The sequence below is a fragment of the Eublepharis macularius genome, chromosome 16 (genome assembly GCF_028583425.1).
Source record: "Eublepharis macularius isolate TG4126 chromosome 16, MPM_Emac_v1.0, whole genome shotgun sequence".
Lineage (NCBI taxonomy): Eukaryota > Metazoa > Chordata > Lepidosauria > Squamata > Eublepharidae > Eublepharis > Eublepharis macularius.
This window is the reverse complement of record NC_072805.1, coordinates 3443612-3463648: the sequence shown is the minus strand read 5'-3', so window position 1 is coordinate 3463648 and position 20037 is coordinate 3443612. Positions and strand designations below refer to the sequence as shown.

Sequence of the window (20037 nt, the reverse complement as noted above, 5' to 3'; positions counted from 1 at the left end):
GCCTCACTCAAGCCAACTGACCCCAAAAGGACACCAAAAGGAGATGTTTACATTTACTAGCAAAGGAATGTTTTGGTTGCACCCTCCCTCTCTCCCCCCCTAACTGCATCTTCTCTCTTCTCTCTCCTCCTCTCCTCTTCTATATTTGACCAGTTTATGTACCATGCATCTGACGAAGAGAACTTGATTCTCGAAAGCTTATGCTACAATAAAATTGGTTAGTCTTAAAGGTGCTACTGGACTCTTTTTGATTTTGCTACTACAGACTAACACGGCTAACTCCTCTGGTACTGAAAACAGTAACAGATAAGAGAACCTTGCTGAACTAGACCTATCTATAAAGAATCAACCAGGAGTTTTGCAAAAGAAAGCAAGCTATCTACAACTCTCAAAATCTCCCTGAAGAAACAAAAAGACTTTCTGGCCTCTTACATGCTGCAGGCTTAAGCAACTCCTCCAGCAATATTGTTAACTTTTCAAAACACGCTCTTAGGCTGTTCTTCCATGTAAATTATCCCCCACCCCACCCCCAATCCACAAGATGATGCAGGTCTGTGGTGACCTGGAGGACTTTTGGCACCATCTGTGTTTGAAGGATTACTTTCCTAAAACCTCAGAACAGCACATGGGTGTGCAGGCAGCAGCTCCGCAACATAACAATGCACCACCTACTGCCGGACAACGGCCATCTCTCCAACCTGTCCAACGCTACAGAGGCGTTGGCTGGAGAGGCTGGACCTGCAGACCAACATGGCCGCCCACCTGAAATTAACATCAGGACTGAAACTTGGGAAGGAGGACCAGGAGGAGGGGGCTGGTGGCGCTGGCCGTTGCAGAACTGCAGCATGGTGCGGTCAGTAGATTCGAAGATGCCGGCAGCTGCACTGGATTAAAGAACGGGGCATCAGCCGAGGGTCCAGAAAGTGTCACCATTGAATTGGAGGGGGTGTGGTCTGTAAGCGTTCAGGATGCTGCAGGAAGTTCTGAATGCCGTGCAGGATTGGATTCCTCTCAGTGTGATGCGTATAAGTCATGAAAAAGAATTTATAATACTGGCTGAGTCAGATATTTATAAAAATGGAGGACAGTTGCAGTGTTTTTTGTCTAAAATGGCTTGCCTCCCAATCAAAACTTAAATCATACAACAAAACAAGATCTTAAAAGATTTTTATTTGTCTAACATGCTTGACAAAAAGTTACAACATCCAGTTGTGCCAAAACAAACTTTCATAACATCAAATGCTTCATTATATTTCCTTTTAAAGGTAACAACTGATTTCATACCACTCCCAGATAAAAGACGCTCTATCTTGAAGAAGGTACCTTAGGAAAAATATTGTTTAGAGAATAATTCCTGAACACCATAAATAAATTGAGGCAAAAAAAGATGCATTGTAACAGAAAGCTCTGCCTCCTTTAAAAAATGTTTCTTAAGTGCCGTGAAGACAACTTTAACCAGTTGAAGTAGCCAGTTTATTTTTTTCTAGTTAAGCATTACAAAATTTAATTAAACCTGCCTTTTGGAAGTAGCCACAGCAAGGCTGGTTCACAAGGTCAAACTGCTCTGTGTGATTGCCTGCCTCATGCGGGCGAATGGGTATGAGCGGGGGCAGCAGCCATCCCTGCCCACGTGCTTGCCCTTGTCCCTGCAGCTGTGATTTGTGACACCTGTCGCCTCCCTCCACATGCAGCCTGGTTCACATTAACCTTTCTGTACACAGTCATAATTGTACACACCTGATTGTGGAGAGATGTGTGTAAATGTCATACAATGGTAAGGCTGGTTTTATGTTTTTTGTTTCAGTGATGGCAACAGATTATTGTATGTGAGTGTTTATCCTGAGATTACCAGTTGAACAACAACCTGAAAGATGTCTATAATTCTTTATACCTTTTAGATTTTACCCTGAGCCCCTTCTGAAGTTACTTGTGCAAAAAAAAAAAAAGTACCCAGACATCCTGTTGTCAAAATGCACATTTATGTTTCCAGCTGAAGGCTACCATGGATTGTTACTCTCTTTAGAAGTATGTATCCGTGCCCTGTGGATGCATGCAGGAAATCTCCTCTGGAAAATGTGGATTGTGCCCTGGATAGCCCAGGGTAGCCCGATCTGGACAGATCTCAGAAGCCAAGCCCGGCCAGCCCTGGCTAGTGCATGGATGGGGGACCACCAAGGAAGTCCAGGGTTTCTGTGCCGAGGCAAGCAACGGCAAACCACCTCTCAACATCTCTTACCTTGAAAACCCTCTCAGGGGTCTCCATAAATCAGCTGCAACTTGAGGCCAAGAAAAGTGGACTTGGCCTGGGAGCTTTGCCATTGATGTGCAAAGACATAGAGGGACTCAAAGGGGGACCTTGCTGGTCTAATATACCCTCCAAAGAGGAGCCTTCATTGGAAACAACAGCTGCGTAGAGTTCCTTGCTGGCACCTTAAAGTGAATTTTAGTGCTTGATTTGACAAAGTGTCATATCTGATGGGCTAGAAAGTTGACTTTTTCTGTCTGGAGCAAGGACAACATTATTCTCCAGTATGTTTCAGTGAGATGCAAGTAGATATGGATTTCACTTGAGTCTAGTGTTACTGTTCACAAAGAATCGAAATGGAGCATTATGATGGAAAAGAGCTATTTTACTGGAGCTTCTGAACATTGGTCCAATGTTTACCCAACTGAAAGAGGATTTTCAGCAACAAAATCCTTTAGCTTTCTTGCCTTAGCTTTTTGTGGAGGAGGGAAAAAAATTTAATTCCTGAGTTTACATCTAATTTTAAGCCACCTCTCTTTCTGAATTTTCTGATATTTACAACACTTGAACAATGTGCACATTTCACTTTAGCTTTTGTATCAGATGCAACAAGACAAAAGTTTCAATGGCACTGGTTTTAAAGAGATTGGAAGATTGTGGATTTGAAAAGAATACAGAATCACCTCTTAAATACATGAGTATACCATGTTATGCCTGCCATGATAATTCAAAAAAATGTACAATTATCCCCCCGACTTGTTCATTTGATTTAGACATCTTTGAATGAATAAATGTCTGCATTTAACACATCAAAACTGTAAACATTTATAACATCATTTTGTTGAAGAAGCAATTTCCCTTTAGTAAGCTTAATATGATACATAATACATACAAAAGTACCAATGTATCTCTGTATGATGATTGTACTAAAAAGTTCTTTTAAAATGTAAAATGCTAGATTCCTTAAAGCACTTCTAGAAGACCTTTATCCCAAATTGCCTTTGCCCTTCATCCATTCATACTTCTCCAGGTTGTCCATAAAAAGTATTTGTGTAATTTTGCACATGCTTTGCAGGGGACACAAAGCTGCGAATGTTGTACTGCAGACTCCCGGTCAATGTCATGCAACAATCATGTGTTCCTTGGAGTAGGCAAATCAATAACTATAGGAGGATTCAGCGGCTGATAATTCACTGTGCACACAGAGGCATTCACATATGTTGTACTTCCATCAGCCATCACGCCATAACCTAAACACAAACGAAATCATCGCTGTTAGTAATAGTCTCTTTCTAATGCTTCGAGATTAAATTGTGGGGTTTAGGAAAGCCAAGAATTCAAAAGCAGTTATTGGCTGGGGAGGGTTTTTCTGCAGCCCCCTTGGCTCGCTAGTTCAGCTGGGAAAGAGCTCCAGTGCCATTGGGCAGCCTTTTCCTTAAGGGTGTTAGTTTATTTACTGTAGTAGCCCCGTGGTGCAGACTGGTAAGTTGCAGTACTGCAGCCCAAGCTCTGCTCACGACCGGAGTTCAATCCTGGTGGAAGCTGGGTTCAGGTAGCTGGCTCAAGGTTGACTCAGCCTTCCATCCTTCCGAGGTCAGTAAAATGAGTACCCAGTCTCCTGGGGGTAAAGTGTAGATGACTGCAGAAGGCAATGGCAAACCACCCCGTAAAAAGTCTGCCAAGAAAACGTCGTGATGTGACGTCCCCCCATGGGTCAGTAATGACTCGGTGCTTGCACAGGGGACTACCTTTACCTTTTAAAAATTAACTTTATTTATAATTCATCTTTCTCACTGAGACTCAAGATGAATTACACAGTGTAGATCAATGCACTCAATATAAGATTACAGCAATCCAGAACAAGGCATAACGTATTAAACATGATATGATTAAATAATGCAGAAAATTACATAAGTATAAAAACAAAGCAGTGAGAGCAGGATAATATATTCAGCAAAAAGATAAACATAGTATACCTAGTGGTATAATTCATAGTCCTGCTCTCCTTATAAAAGTGCCTTCCTGAACCATTTTGTTGCAGCTTTTTTTTTTTTTGCAAAACGCTGTAGCTTGACTGTTATCAGGAGCAAGCAGAAGCATGAACATCACTCCCATCCTGCAGTCACTCCACTGCCTACCCATTAGATACCATGCCCAGTTCAAGGTATTGGTTATCACTTACAAAGCTTTTCACAGCCTCGGTCTGGCATACCTACGGGACCACCTCCCTCCCTATGCTCCTTGATGGCAGTTTTGCTCTTCCAAACAGGGTCTCCTGCAGGTGACACCCTGCACATCGGTGAAATCAACAGCAGCCCATACATGGGCTTTCTCTGTGGTGCCCCCCACCCTGTGGAACGGCCTGCCTGAGGAGGTCAGGAGAGCCCCCACTCTCCTGGCTTTCCGCAAACGATGCAAAAGCAAATTATTCAAAAAGGCTTTTTACTCAGATAGAAGGGCTGTATTGTATGGATGGGATATCAGATGATTTGCTAATGAGTTAGGAACCATAGACCTCACCAATATGTTATTTCGGATTCCTGCTAATGCTATGTTTTTGTGAACTTGTATCTAGTTACCCTATGGCATTGTTCATGAAAATGTTCCTGATGTACTAATCTCACACTGTGTAATCTGCCTTGAATCTCAGTGAGAAAGGCAGACTATAAATGACATAAACAAACAAATCAAGTTGCAGACAACTTATGGCAACCCTACAAGATTTTCAAGGCAAGAGACAAATAGGGGGGGGGGGGGTAGGAGGTGGGGTTGCCACTGCCTGCCTCTGTATGGCAATGCTAGAGTTCCTTGGTGGTCTCCCATCCAAGTACTGACCAGGATGGACCCTGCTTAGCTTCTGATATCTGATGAGATCAGGCTAGCCTTACTACTTTTTGCCCTCCTTTTTGCCCCATAGGTTGTGGAAAGACAGATGTGTGGGAGTCTTCCTGACTTCCTCAGGAAGGGTATTCAGCTATGGAGGAGAGGGGTCACACCCAGCCTGGATTGTGCACGCCACCTCTTTCATGACTTTTGCAACTGATTGCATCTACTCCCACCTCCCCTCACCACCTATATATAACTGGCCAGTTTCTCCATACCCTCTATGCATCTGACGAAGAGAACTGTGGTTCTCGAAAACTTATGCTTAAAGGTGCTACTGAATTCTTTACTATTTTGCTACTACAGACTAACACGGCTAACTCCTCTGGATCTATGTCTCAGGAAAGAGTCTGAGGACATGTTTTCTATGCTGCTTCCCCAACTTCTTTGTGGTAGCTGAGAGCAGCAGATGCAAAGCAACTGGTAGATAAAACAAATAATATATTTGATTTGCATAATTAGCAGGTTAAGTTACCAGGATTTGGGGAACTAAATTATGGCAACTCTTGTTAAAATTCGGCTTGGAATTCAGCATCTACTCCTCTAACTGGAAATCAAAGCCAATGCACCCGTGAAGATAATAATTTTCTCTTCAGACATGGACTACTGCTAACCTCTTCTGGTGCCTCCAGTGTATTGACTCAACATTTCTTCCTATCTCACCTCCCATACACTGGGGGCACAAGCTAAATAACAGACTACCAAAAAATTGCCCTCTGGTATAGATATACTGTTGGTATGGTATGCTAGCGTAACCCCCAAATGCATGTAAGAGAAATAAAAAGCACAACCAATTTCTATGTGATGAGCCACTCCAGCCCTACCACTGCAACTGCCAAATACTCATGACTCTTTTGTGTTGGTTCATCAGGGCCTCATGGCCAAACCCAAACAGAAACTACAGAGTTCCAGTACAATTCCCTACCAGGAATAGGTAAGTATTGGTTCAATGACTGCAGTATATTCTCTAGTAGGTGAATCCTCATGTGTGTCTAATAGAGATGTGCGAATTGGGTTTCTGATTCAGGTAAAACACCCGAATTAGACCCGATTCGCAAAGATTTGGGATTTCTAGATCAGGCCCAGCACCCTGGGCCCGATTTGGAAACCCCGAATCTAAGCTTCCCAAAGCGATTCATATTGTTTCGGCAAGCATCGGGACACGGGGTTTTAAATGCCCCTTTCCATGTTGCTGCGCAGCAGCAGGGAAAAGGGCATTTAAACTGCAGATCAACTGCTTGGTGGAGAAATCACCACCAAGCAGCTGATCGGCGCCGACAGCCGCAGCAAAAAGACCCTTTAAACGCCACCGGGGTTGCCGGGGCAGGACTTTTTGCCACTGCTTGCATTGCAAGCGGTGGCGAAAGGGCCCTTCCGTGCTCCACCTGGGTCATGGGGGATTCCCCCTGTGACTCAGATGGAGTTTAAAGGGCCCACTGCAAACCCTGCCAAGCAACTGATCTGCACCAGTGGGGTTTAAACTCCCCCCGCCGCTTATTTCACCCAATGGAAGGGGAAGGAGGGGGTTCCCTCCTTCCCCTTCCATCGGGTGAAATAAGCAACAGGGGGGGTAGTTTGTTGGTGTGCTCCAAATTTTTATGGCGCACACTGAAGTGGGCTAAACAAGGGATTCCTGAAGCGGCTTGCTGCTTCAGGAATCCCTTATTTCCAACACTTTTTTCTGCTTCGGGTTCCCCAAAGTGGGAAACGTGATTTTTTTTTTTTTGCACACCCCTAGTGTCTAACCTCTAGAGAGACATGGAGGTGGAGGATCCTGAAGAGCGCCTAAGTGGTGCCATGATCTGGTACAAAGGCTGGCTTTAGAAGCAAGTTACATAGACTGGGTAGAAGGTCAACTTGTGGAGTGGCCTGCCCAGTGAGGTAAGGAAGAGTCTCCCACTCTCCTGGCTTTCTGCAAACTGTGCAGAACTGACTTATTCAGGAGGGCTTTTTGACACAGCGAGGGGGGCTATACTGTAAGGAGAGGGTTCAGAAGGTTGCTTTGGTAAAAAGACAGGGATTGTAAACTATCCTACTTTTGCTGTAGGTATGCTTCTACTTGGCAATTTCTGCATTGTTGAATGAGTCCTATTTGATTCCTGATGCGTATTTAACATTGTTTTAGCCCTGTATCAGATTTCAGCTTCTTTTCAAATTTTATGCTATCCAAACCATATTGGCTTGTTCATTGGATATTTCACCTGTAGATGATACTGACTTACACGATCTGCTTTGAGTCTTGGTAAGAAATGCAGATTATAAATCATGTAAATAAAAAAATAAGATAAAGTTCATCTCTCATCTTTATCTGACTCAGTTTTTCAGACACTCTTTTTGAAAACAGTTAGTGTGAGGTGTCTGCTGGGGCTGCCAGTCCTTCAGTGGGAGTGGGGGACAGATTGTGTTCATTGCATGTCATAAAGGTTAAGCAATAACTGGACCAAAAGCTTAGTAGCATTTAGAGGTCAGCCCATCAAAACTGGGAGCCCTGATTTTCTTTAAAGCCTTAATCATCTCAAACAACTCTGATGTAGTAATTGGGATCCTCAATAATCTTGCACTATTTGAAGCATCTTGACCTTTGCAAAAAAACCAACAATTTTTGCATATTATCACATCCAGGATTTTTTGTGGAATATAATTAACAAACTCCTGAACAATGAGATTTGGTTGTGATTTGGCCATCTTTATTTTAAATAGTAGCTATATTTCCTTTAGCTTTCTTTGGCTTAAATTTATGGGCTAGAAATTTACCATCTTCAAATGCTGCTTTATATTAAGCGTATTTTACCATTAGCTGTTTCTCAGCAATGGGAATAGCTACGGATCTGTTTGGATTGGATGGGTTTTCACATGTGTGTGATTTTGCAAAACCCCATATGAATGTAGTTTGCACCCCCCCACCACCTCTGTTTTTGTGTCTTAAAAAAATAAAGTAAAAAAATAAAAATGTGCAGCCCAGTGAGAAGCACTCCCCAAAGAGGAGGGAGCATTTTAAATGAAAGCCCACTCTGACCCTGCTGGGCCAAAAATCTGCACAATCCCTATAATAAAGATGGACTATTCAAGAAAAGCCCTTCCATGCACTTTCTGCTAGGCAACCAACTGCATCATGAGGAAGGACTGCTTTGATTGGCTGGCTTTAGGACCTCAAGCTTCCAAGTGCGAGTAAGTACAGTTCACATGAGGCTGATAAACAGCAAGTCATTTGAGCTGTTTGCTGCCAAACTAAACACATCTTGGAATCAGCTTTCTTTGACTGCAGCTGCCGAATTAGGTAAATTCAACTGCTGAATGCATTTGCTGTGAAATTCAGGGAAACTAGGGCTGCCAGGTCTCTGGGCCCCAGCTGGTGCCCTTCCCCCCACAACCACTCACCTAGCCGGCACTGGGAGAAAAGTGAATACGCAGGCGCTGCATGCCTGATAGCTTCACTTCCCATCTAAATTGGAAGCAATGGCGTCTCAGTGGGGCCAATTCTCTAGGACCCAGACAAAGTAAAAACACGATGTTTTGGGCCTGCTGAGACCCCACAGCATTCGGTGTAAACTGGAGCTGATGTTATCAGGCCTGCGGGCATTGTGCTCTGGCCTGCCTCTGCTAACTAGGAAAGATGAGTCAGCAGCACCCCCCGGCACCCCCACTCCCCGCTTTTCAGGTTGGGGTGCTTGGCAACTCTAATGGAAACCCTATTTGCAAGCCCTGTTTGTAGGGTTGTCAGGTCCCCTTACCCTCCTGGTGGGAGGGGGGGCGACCGGGCACATACCCTGATTGATCTTCCAGCAGGCGTGATGATGTCACTTCCGGAAGTAACATCATCGTGCCCACTAGCAGGCATGCTCCTGCACTTCACTGGGGTTAATTCAGAGGGAAGCTCTACAGGGTGGCCAGGCCCCCCAAGGTCCAAACTGGGGGACAGGAAGCGTCTTGGGGAAGTGCACTTGGGGGGTACTTACCGCGCAAGTGCGTTTTGCACTCCCGGGCCCATTCCCCACACCTCCCCCCACCTGCCAGGTAAGAGGAGGCAGAGGCTGGCAGTGGGGGTCCCCTGCTCCCACCAGGGGACAGGAAACCTACAAGAAGACCATCCCCCGTTGCTTCTTGTCCCAATCCCAAGCAATGCCCCCCCACCCCCGTTTGGAAGTCCTGATCTAGCACTTACCAGGCCTCAGAAATACTAGCCCTGTGCTATTTTACACTGTGGTATTTCACTCTACTATGATTTTCTGTGCATGCCTTCCTATTCTAGTATATATGGCTAGAAGATTTCAAATGCCCCATGATACTTCTACTCTGAGGTAAGAGGAATGCGCTGCCCCATTTCAGGCATTGCCTCTTCCTTCTGTGTTGCTTCAGATATGCTTTTTGCTGCCCACCCTCGCCCTCCTGCCCGTTTTTCCCTTGAGAGGACTCAAATCCCTTTCTCCTCTTTCCAGCGCAAGTCTAGTCCACCCCACCCCACCGTTTTTCAAAAAAGGCTGCTTTTCAGGACCTTAGGTCTCCCTGGCACCTGAGCTCTTGTATGTGAGAGGCCCTGGGCTTGCCTTTCTTGTGCTAAGTTAGCGGTAGTGATGGCCTGGCCTTATTTCCAAATTACTAGCAGTGGGCTGTTTGAAAATTGTTGCTTCCTGGTCAGATCTAGCTGGACCTTCCTTAGAAAGAAGGCATGAGAAACTTTGGGAAATTTGTGTTTTGGAGAAAAATTGTGTATAATCCCTTTTTCTGTAGCTTGCAACATAGTGCGCAATGGAGCAGCTATGAAGAAACTTGAAATCTTGTCTTTGACTATCTGGAGGTCGGAGGCATCCCAGCACGGAGCACAGACTATAGGCTCTAGTTTTCTCTTTGACCGTCCCCTTCCAACTGAAGCTGGTATACTCAGTTACTTTTCCCAGGGGCCTAAGGTGTACGTGTGTATGTGTGCGTGTACCTTCTTTCAGGTGATTTTTAATGTATTTAAATAAAATATTTTTTAAAAGTGATGGCTGGGTAGCTCCAGTTGACTAGCTATGCTTCCTTCTCCATGTCAAAAGGGTATGTGGGAGGGTGAGGCAGAGCCCCCATCTGTGCAAACGCCGCAGGATTTTATTGGGTTTCCCTACAGCAGAGAATGCTGGGTGGCCATTGTTCCATCCGCCATTCTTTTGGGTGGGTGGGCAAGGGGGTGTCAGGGAGGCATGCTGGGAATTTCACTGCTTTGGGTGGCTACTCCCACCTCTGAGGCTCTGACTGACTATAGTCCATGTCTAGCAGTCTTTGGGTCTGCACGGGAAAAGAGACAACAGGCAGGCAACCTTGAAGCGCGGGCCTTTATTAAAATATAGCCGGTGAACAAGTGACAACGAAACGGGAATTGGTAATTACGCTGGCAATATACCCGTCCGGCTGTATACTGGATGCTATCATCAGCATTCGTTCTTCTCTACCCTTTTGTTTCCTTCATGGAGCACGGATGGTCACCTGCGTTTATGAACTATTATTTCGCAGCATGAACATTTATATACAATTGGTTGAAGAAGAAACCCACATATCTAGTTCCTTTCACCAGATGGATTAGAACAATTGTGATATTGATTATTGATATTATGTATTGATTATATTATGTACTGATTGTATTACTGTACCAGTTGAAGAGGTGTCTTATGTATGTATGATGTTTGTACATTGAATTTTCCATGATTAATCTTGCACATTTCAGCACTTTGATTTTTGATGAGCATTACATTTTTGTAATATAATTGATCTCATCCCTGGAGACCCTTTGGGTCCTATTCTGTCAAGAATACATCATTGGCCAGGTTCGCGGCAATTAGTGGGTTTTGGCAGCATTAGTATTATAGACCTCGGTGTGGCTGCTGGGCTCTCAGCTCCCTGGGGTTGAGTTTTTTCTTCTCTGTGCTAAGGTAGTAGAGTTTGTTGTGTTGACATCAGTGATATGCCAGAATGGGTGTGTGTGTGTGTGTGTCTTGGGATTAAACTGCCCAAGTCAAGAAGATGATTAATTTAAATCAGTTGACAGCTATAGTTTACATTTCAGAGTTATCATTCTATAGTTTATCATTTCCTCAGGATACACCTTGGGGAAAAACTGGCCACAGTAATGATGGCCTAACCTGCAATTTCATACACATATCAGGTTTCTGACCTTCGTGGATGTGTCCAAAAACATGAAGACGAGGTTGTATTCGCCTCTGGACTGTATTCAGCAGCTCAACACACCCCACTCTTTGCATTTTCTTGGGAACCCAATCTAGGAAACCTTTACAATTAAAAAAAAATAGAACAAAGAAATAAACTGTGAAAATTTATACTTTGAAATTTCAAAATCTATATAGCGGAAAGCTCCTTAATTTTTAAGAGAATGTCTGGAGAGTTATTTTAATTGGTCAATAAGAATACTTGAATAAAATAGAATAAAAACAATGCAAAACAAATCTTGTCACTAACAGCTGTTCAAGGGGAAACCAACCTCCCTCCCTCCCTCCCTCCCTCTCTTGAGGAGGCAATTTTTAATAAATACTAATCATTTTTATTTATGTTTTCAAGGGTATATCTTATTATCCCAGCTGCACTTTAGTAAGCCACCTTACATCCAGCTATGCTGATGAGAGTCCAGTTGGAGGGCAGAAACGCAGCCGCTGTCACCTTCAAGCTGGGCCCTTTGCTGATATCACGGATAGGTGGGTCCTCCCATGGTGTCGAGGGGGTGATAATGACACTGGCTTCCATCCACAGGTCCATCCTGATTTTCCTTCACCGTGGCCACTTAATCAGCCTGCAAAACACCTTGTGGGGGAGGGAGAGGGCTCCCCCACAGGCTTCAGAATTGGTGAGCTCCAGCACTGAGTGGCTTACTCCTGTGCTTTCGGCATCACCTTGGAAGCTGCCCTTTCTGTCAGGTACCACCTTCCGCTCTCCTGGGTACTGGATTCCTCCTTTTATCCTCCCCTCAGTGCCATCCCTGCCCCATCTCCTATGAGCCCACCCCCAAGGTGAGGCCCAACACATGGGCCAAGTGTGGCCACATGCCCCCCGTCCCTTGCAGGCCCATGTGGCCGATTGGTCCTGACCCCCGCCCCTCGGGGTTGTTCGGGGTCATAGGATCGATCTGCCGCTAGTCAAGCCCAGTGGGGTGGGTAGGTGGAGTAGAGGGCATCCCACAGTGGTGGTGCTGCCCGCATTCTCCACCACTTTGGCAGGGTTAAGCTGGTCCTCCCACCACGTTGAAGGGGTGGTAATGACACTGGCCTTTGTCCACAGGTGTGTTCAGATTTGCCCTCACTGTGGCCGCCTAATCAGCCTGCAAAATACTTTGGGGGCAAGAGAGAGGGCACTGAGTGGTTTACTCCTGTGCTTTGGCATCAGCTCAAAAGCTGCCCTTTCTGTTAGGTACAACCTTCCCCTCACCTCCCTAGCCAGGGACTGGATCCCTCCTTTTATCCTCCCTTCAGTGCTACCCCCTCCCCATCTCCCATGACTCTGCCCCCAAAGTGAGGCCCAACATGTGGGCCAGGTGTGGCCACATGCCTCCACCCCTTCCAGGCCTAAGTGGTCCTGACCCCTGTCCCTTGGGGTTGTTCCCACCCCCAGCCAAGCTCTCCTGGCCTGTCATAGCCCTAGGCAAATAGCCAGCTCTCTGATGGCCGGTGTGGGCAGGCCCGCCCTTAGGGTGTTCTCCCCTAGCTGAGACTGTGCTGGGGTTGGTCGGGGTGGGGCTGTGTGGAGCCAAGTGCTTGCAAGCACCAAGATCCACCAGTGCACTCTCGGCTCCATGGCTTGTCTTCAGCCTGGTGAGGAAGACTGCCATCTCAGCTTCCCTGCTGGGTCTGGGGACTCTGGCATGCCACCTCTCACAGCTGCGCCACTGTGGGCACGTCCCTTGTGCTGCTCCTCCTGCCGCTGCTCTGGTCGTTCACCCAGCCTGCCCTTTGTATCTCAGGCTAATGCTCGCCGCCCAGCTGGTGAGTGACTGGGGGGGTCACAGCTGTCAGTCCAGGGCGGTGCGAGGGCCATCCCCAGACACACACACACCTTGGGGAAGAGTCAACAGTGTGGGCAAGCATCCTTGACAAAGTCTGTGTTGGTGTGTTGACGTCCTGGCCGGTGCCATGTTGAGGAACTGAAAGGGAAGAGAGAGAGACACCAGCTAAGGACTCAAGCATTGTAGTCTTTTAGCTGGGACAACCACAGGAGCGGTGCGTGTCAGTGACCAGTGTGAAGTGGTTGTCAGTCAGGCAATATTGCAGTGCCCCGACTGCCCACTTCACCGTTAAAGCTTCTTTTTCGATCATAGCATATTTTTCTTCTGCTGGCTGTAGTTTCTGGCTTATGAAGAGGATGGGGTGATCTTGCCTCTCAAAGTCTTAAGATAATGTGGCTCCCATGCCTGAGTCTGACGCATCGGTGTAGACTGTGAAGGAGAAGTCTGGATTCCGGAGGACCAGGGCCCAAGCAAGAGCTGTCCTGAGGCCGTGAAAGGCCCATTCTCGTGCCGTTGTCCAGCGTACCCAGGAGGGCTGGTCCTCACCAAGGCAGTTGATGAGTGGGCTGGCCCTGCTGTCGAAGTGAGCAATGAATTTGCTATAATACCCGGCAAGGCCCAAGAAGCACCGCAACTGTCTTTTGGTGGAGGGTCGTGGGCAATTTTCTAGAGTGGCTACCTTGCCCAGCAGGGGTTGTACAAGAAAGCCGAGATATTTAAGTTCCTGAAACCCTAGATGGCTCTTCTTGGGGTTGGCCCAGAGTCCTGTGGCCTGAAGGGCTTGGAGGACTAAGATGTTTTAGATGGGTGGGCCAGTCAGTGCTGTAGATGATTCTGTCATCTATATAGGCTGTGACAAAGTCTTGACACTGGTCAAGCACTCTGTCAACCAACCTCTGACAGGTGGCTGCTGCCCCATGGAGGCCGAAAGGCATCACTCAGAACTGAAATAGCCCTTGAGGGGCAGCAAAGGCCATTTTCTCCTGGTCTTCCTGTGCCATGGGCACTTGCCACTACCCCTTTATCAGGTCCAGTGCCAAGAGGAACCTGGCTGTGCCCAGTTGTTCAATGAGGGTCTCTGCTGAAGACATGGGGTAGGTGTTGAATTTCACTATTTTGTTCACCTCCTGGTAGTGGCATCCCACTGTTTATGAGGCAGGGGTCTCCAGGAGGCTTGAGCCACCTGCCCTGGTGGGGTAGGGATGGTTGGCATATCATAGAGGTGTGCCCATGTCAGTTGGAGAAACTACCAGGAAGGGTCTGTAGTAATTGCTGCAGCTATTCCTTCTGCTCTGGTAACAATGCCTCATTTATCACGAGATGTGTCTGTTCATCCTCCTGGGGGATCCAGGGGAGGTGGCCATCTGAAGGCTCAAGAGGATCACCTGCCAACTGACACTCGGTGGGAGGACATTCTCACCATTCCTTTAAGTCATTGATATGAAGCTGTTTCCCATGTTGTAGGGAGTCTCCACACTGTACGAGGTATAACAGAAGTCCTAGGACCCGAGTGACCAAAAAGGGGCCCTATCATGGGTCGCCTCTGCCTGGTCTTAGGACTCGTCAGTGGACTAAGACTTGGTCTCCCTCCTGGAAGCTATGGAGTTTGGTGCCCTGGTTATAGCGGGTCTTCTGGGTGGCCGGCTCCACCTTCAGATGGTGGAGGGCCGTCGTCCGGGCCATTTCTAGCTCTTCTAGTTCTTCATATATTCCGGGATCGAGCAACTGGGCACTGCCAGGGTTGGGGCCCATTGCTCTTCCACTACTCAGAGTATGCCCTGGGGTCGATGTCCATATGTGAGCTCAAAGGGTGCGAACCCTGTTGACCACAGGGGCATTTCTTGCACTGCAAAAAGTAGGGGGTCTATGAACAGATCCCACTGCATGGGCTTATCACTTGCCAGCTTCTGAAGCATCATCTTGAGGGTTTGATTGCACTGCTCCACAAGTCCATCTGTCTCGGGGTAGTAGATGGAGGTGCAGACTTGACAAATGCCGAATGGTTGGCAGAGTTTGCGGGGGGAGGGGGGGTTAGCCGTGAAGGAAGTCACACAATCTGTGATGATTTTCCTGGGCAGGCCTACTTGAGCAAAGAACCTGAGGAGTGCCTGGGTGACCCCCGGGGCCTGTATGGTTCGCAGGGGGATGGCTTCGGGGTACCTTGAGGCATAATCCATTAAGACTAGGAGAAAATGGTTCCTGCAAGCTGACCTGGGTAGTGGCCCTACGAAATCCATTGCTATCCATTCGAATGGTGTATGGATTACTGGAAGTGGGGCGAGGGGTGTCTTGGGAGGTGGGTGTCTGGAAGCCCATTGGCAGGTGGCACAGGTGCGACCTGTCCTTGGCCACCGAAGGCCAGAAGTGGTTCAATACCTATGCCAGCGTGTTGTGGAACCCTTGGAGCCTGGCCCAAGCGTGGTCGTGGGCTAGGCCCAACATTTTCCTCCAAAATCCCTGCGGCACCAAGATTTGGTGGGTTATCCTCCCTCTGGCCTCATGAGATGGTACCAGACACCTCCCTCCACAACCACCCTGGGGTATTGCCCATCACAGACCTCACCCTCATTCACCACAAACAATTCTTGTAGATATTCCAGGGTGGGATCCATCTCTTGGGCTTCCCAGAAGGTCAGGTCGGCCACCCATCTCTGGGCCACGTCTGTGGGTTCCATGGGTTCTTGCCTGTCTTTGGATGGTTCTTCCACTGGGAGTGCCTTGGCAGGCCCAGGCATGGTCCACAGGGTGTCCAAATGCTGGTGCGTCCCATCCCAGAAGGACTGGGTAAGGCAAGGTATCGACCCAAGCCAACTCTACCTCCTAGGTGTTGCTTTGGGAGTGGAGCGGGACTTTCGCCACCAGGTACTCCTCCGTGTGCCTGTAGAAACATGCCACCAAGGCCCTACGGATGACTGGTAGGTGCGCTGGCAGTAGTCTTCTTGAACGAATCATGGTGATAGGACTACTACTATCCAACAGTGCAGATAGCTGGTGTCTGGCCACCTCCACCACCAAGATGAGTGTCGGTAGGTGGACAGGATGTGTGGTGACAGGCAGAGCTTCTTCCCATCCTGGTCACATTCCATTATGGGGCAGTCCCGAATGAAATGTCCTCAGTGTCCACACTTGAAGCATGGCCTGCGTTCTCTGCCCTCTCAAGTGGGCCAGGGTGTGGGCTCCCTGGTGACCCCAGGTGGGGCCCAAGCCCATGGTAGCCTGCTGGATGGGCCCATTGTCTATCCTCATGGGTGTGGGGTAAAGTTGCTTCCTGTAGCCTGCAGTGGGGGGCAGACTTGTCCTGGGCAGGGGAGTTCCGCAGGTATTCCTGGATGCCCACTGGGTCCCCAAATGTTGCCTGAGTTGTCCCAATCTACCTCACGGGGGTTGGCCGCTGCCATGAAATTCTTAAGGAGGGTAGTCGCTTCTTTGAGCCCTGTTGGCTGGCTACAGGCTGCCTAATATTGCACTTTGTGGGGGAGAATGTTTAAGAGCAGCTCCAAGATGACTTGGTCCATAATCTTCTTTTTGCCCTCAATCACCAGCTTGAGCCACCTGTAGGTGGCGTCTTGCATGGCCGTGATGAGAGCTCTGCGCTACTCTGTCTTCCAGCAGATGATGGCTCAGAACTTTTGTCGGTAAGAATCAGCTTTCTTCAACATCTGGTAATCCGTGTTCTCTTCCTTGAGTAAAGCTTTTAAGGCAGACTGCACTTCTCCCATCAGGTAGGGGCCCAAGATGAATGCCCACTGTGACGAGAACTACTGGGCTGCCTCTGTGGCCCTTTCAAAGGCCTCTAAGTAGGTGTCAATCTCATCGTCAGTGCCCAACTTTGTCAGGTGAAGAGCAGCGCCTGGCCCAGGATTCTGCCGCTGCCAGCCAGGGTGGCTCCCCCTGGGGCAGCCCTTAAGGCCTGACAAGAGTCCCCTAATCTAAGAGACTTGAGAGTCTTGTTGCTGCATGGTTATGTCCCATAGGATTTGGACTTGTTGGTCAGCCAACCATTGGCCGAATTGTGATAAGTCAAAAGTCGGGTTGGCCATGCCAACCCCCACCGGGCCCATGGCCCCAACCTCAGATGGGTCCATCATGGGGAGATGGCTTTGGGACCCCGGCTTCCTACACTTGATGGGGCAGCACTTACACTGGCCCCGAGAGTTAGGAGCCTGGGGGTGATTCTGGATTCCTCCCTGAAGATGGAGGACCAGATCACTGCAGTTGCCAGGTCTTCCTTTTATTATCTTTGGCAGGCCAGGCAGCTTGCCCCTTATTTGTCTCCCCGTGACTTGACTACAGTGGTCCAAGCAATGGTCACCTCTAGGTTGGATTACTGTAACGTGCTCTATGCTGGGTTTCCCATGGGCCTGATCCGGCGGTTACAGCTGGTACAGAATGCAGCAGCGCGGGTCATTGCTGGAGCACCGGTGTGGGAGCATATTACACCGGTGCTACGCCAGCTGCATTGGCTGCCAGTGGAATACCGAATCAAGCTCATGGTTTTGGTGTTAACCTACAAAGCCCTACGCGGACTGGGACCGACATATCTGAGGGACTGTCTCTCACCATATGAGCCCCGGAGGACTCTCCACTCTGATGGAAAACATCTTTTAAGTGTCCCTGGCCCTAGGGAGGCCCGCCTGGCATCGGCCAGGGCCAGGGCCTTTTTGGTCCTGGCCCCGACCTGATGGAATGCTCTGTCTTGCGAGACAAGGGCCCAGCAAAATTTGCTTGCATTTTGCCAGGCCTGTAAGACAGAGCTATATCACCAGGCATATGGCTGACACCGGGCAGTGCCCCCCCGTGAAGGGGGGGGGGGTTAAACCATCGCCCCTATGCGAACACAGAGGCATGTATGAACCGCTACGCAGCATGAACTGTAATATTTAAAATTTTTAAATGTTTTTAAATGTATTATTTAATGTTTTTCAATGTTTTTAATGGTGTTTGTATTTGTTATCCGCCCTGAGCCTGCGAAAGCGGGGAGGGCGGAATATAAATATAGTAAATTAAAATTAAAGTTAAATTAAATTAAATTAGTTGACATAAGGGTCTCAGTCTGCAAAGCTGTGGGCCCTAGTAACATTAGGGGTCATAGGATCGATCTGCTGCTAGTCCAGCCCAGTGGGGTGGGTAGGCGAAGTAGAGGGCATCCCACAGTGGTGGCGCTGCCTGCATTCTCCACCACTTTGGCAGGGTTAGGCTGGTCCTCCCACCATGTTGAGGGGGTGGTAATGACACTGGCTTTTGTCCACAGGTGTGTTTGGATTTGCCCTCACCGTGGCCGTCTAATCAGCCTGCAAAATACTTTGGGGGTGAGAGAGAGGGCACTGAATGGTTTACTCCTGTGCTTTTGGCATCACCTCAGAAGCTGCCCTTTCTGTTAGGTACAACCTTCCCCTCACCTCCCCAGCCAGGGACTGGATCCCCCCTTTTATCCTCCCCTCAGTGCTACCCCCTCCCCATCTCACATGACCCTGCCCCCAAGATGAGGCCCAACATGTGGGCCAGGTGTGGCTACATGCCTTCATCCCTTCCAGGCCTATGTGGTCCTGACCCCTGTCCCTCGGGGTTGTTCCCACCCCCAGCCAATGCTCTCTTGAGCCAGCCCAGCCCTGGACAAATCACCAGTTCTCTGATGGCTGGCATGGGCAGGCCCACCCCTGGGGCATTCTTCCCTGACTGAGGCTGGGCCGGGGCTAGTTGGGGCGGGGCCAAGTGGAGCCAAGTGCTTGTAAGTGCGGAGATCCCCTGGTGCTCTCACAGTTCCATGGCTTGTCTTTGGCCCAGAAGGGTGAGGAAGACCACCATCTTGGCTTCTCTGCTGGGGCTGGGGACTCTGGTGTGCTGCTCCTCACAGCTGCTCTACTGTGGATGCATCCCTTGTGCTGCTCCTCCCACCGCTGCTCTGGTTGCTTGCCCGGCCTGCCCCCTGAGTCTTGGGCCAATGCCCGCCACCCAGCTGGTGCCTGTGGGGGTGCGTCGAGGGCCTTCCATGGACAACTAACTTCTCATGCATCCAACACAAGTATAACTGGGATTTTAAAAATCGTATTTATCCTAACAGATTGTATATGATGTTAGTAAAACTATATGTGTTTAAGGTTCTTTATTTTCATGTCAATTAAAATGATTTATAAACTGGGCAGATAAGAAAAATAAAATTGTTTGCAGAGAAAAATACTGTAATTAATTTTTTTTCTCCTCAGAATAAAATCACTACAACATAACTGTAAAAAATTCCTTATGAAGAAATAGATCTTCTAGATTTGGATCAAAAGAATTATATTTAAAATATTACAGTCTGATATGGTATGGCTTTAGTAGGTGAAAGCAGAAAAGAATCCTCCTGTTGCGAACCCCCTGGGTGAGTCTTGGAAGCAGATTCTACAGATGCAGACCAAGAGGAGCCAGAGACCATACTGAGAGAAAATGAGGGGGGACACCTGACACCCCTGGACCCCTTCCAAACCCAGAGCCTTTTTCAGACCCAGAGCTGCTAGATCCTGAAACCTCAGTCAAAAGACCTCGCCCTGAAGGCTTAACTCCAAGTGATGCTGCCAACATGCCAGGATCCAGAGCAGCCAGATCCTGGCCCTGACTCATAGGGCCAGATCCTGGATTACCAGTCCCACAAGTTTTTCCCCCATCCGCAAGGTCAACAAAGAAGGTAGACTCGTGAGGAGGCAATTCAGCGATGAAGCCCTGTATTCCAGCCCTGTATTCCAGCAGCTGTCCTGCAACTGGTGGATGCTGCTGTCACGGGCTGGGCCAGCCCAAGCAGGGTGGTGCAGGTCCAAACCTTGATACCAAGTCCAGAGGGAGTTTCAGGAGCCAAAAGCCAAGTCAAAGCAGTGGTCAGAGCACAAGCTAATGCCAGAGTTGAGTCCAGAGTCCAAGAGCAAGGTCAGGCACAGTCCAAGGTCAGTTACCG

The 20037-nt window shown here is 48.2% G+C and overlaps 1 protein-coding gene across 2 annotated transcripts in view; it reads right to left on the bottom strand.

Moving 5' to 3' along the window:
- Positions 1 to 1150: 1150 nt before the first annotated feature.
- MPPED1 (metallophosphoesterase domain containing 1) overlaps positions 1151 to 20037 on the bottom strand; it is a 158801-nt gene continuing 139914 nt past the window's right edge. For both annotated transcript variants that reach the window (XM_055000494.1, XM_055000495.1), the window contains 2 exons: positions 11274 to 11387; positions 1151 to 3495 (listed from right to left, as the gene is read on the bottom strand). In XM_055000494.1, coding sequence (XP_054856469.1) covers positions 3377 to 3495; positions 11274 to 11387 — 233 coding nt within the window. In that variant the 3' untranslated portion in view covers positions 1151 to 3376. The remainder of the gene's footprint in view (positions 3496 to 11273; positions 11388 to 20037) is intronic.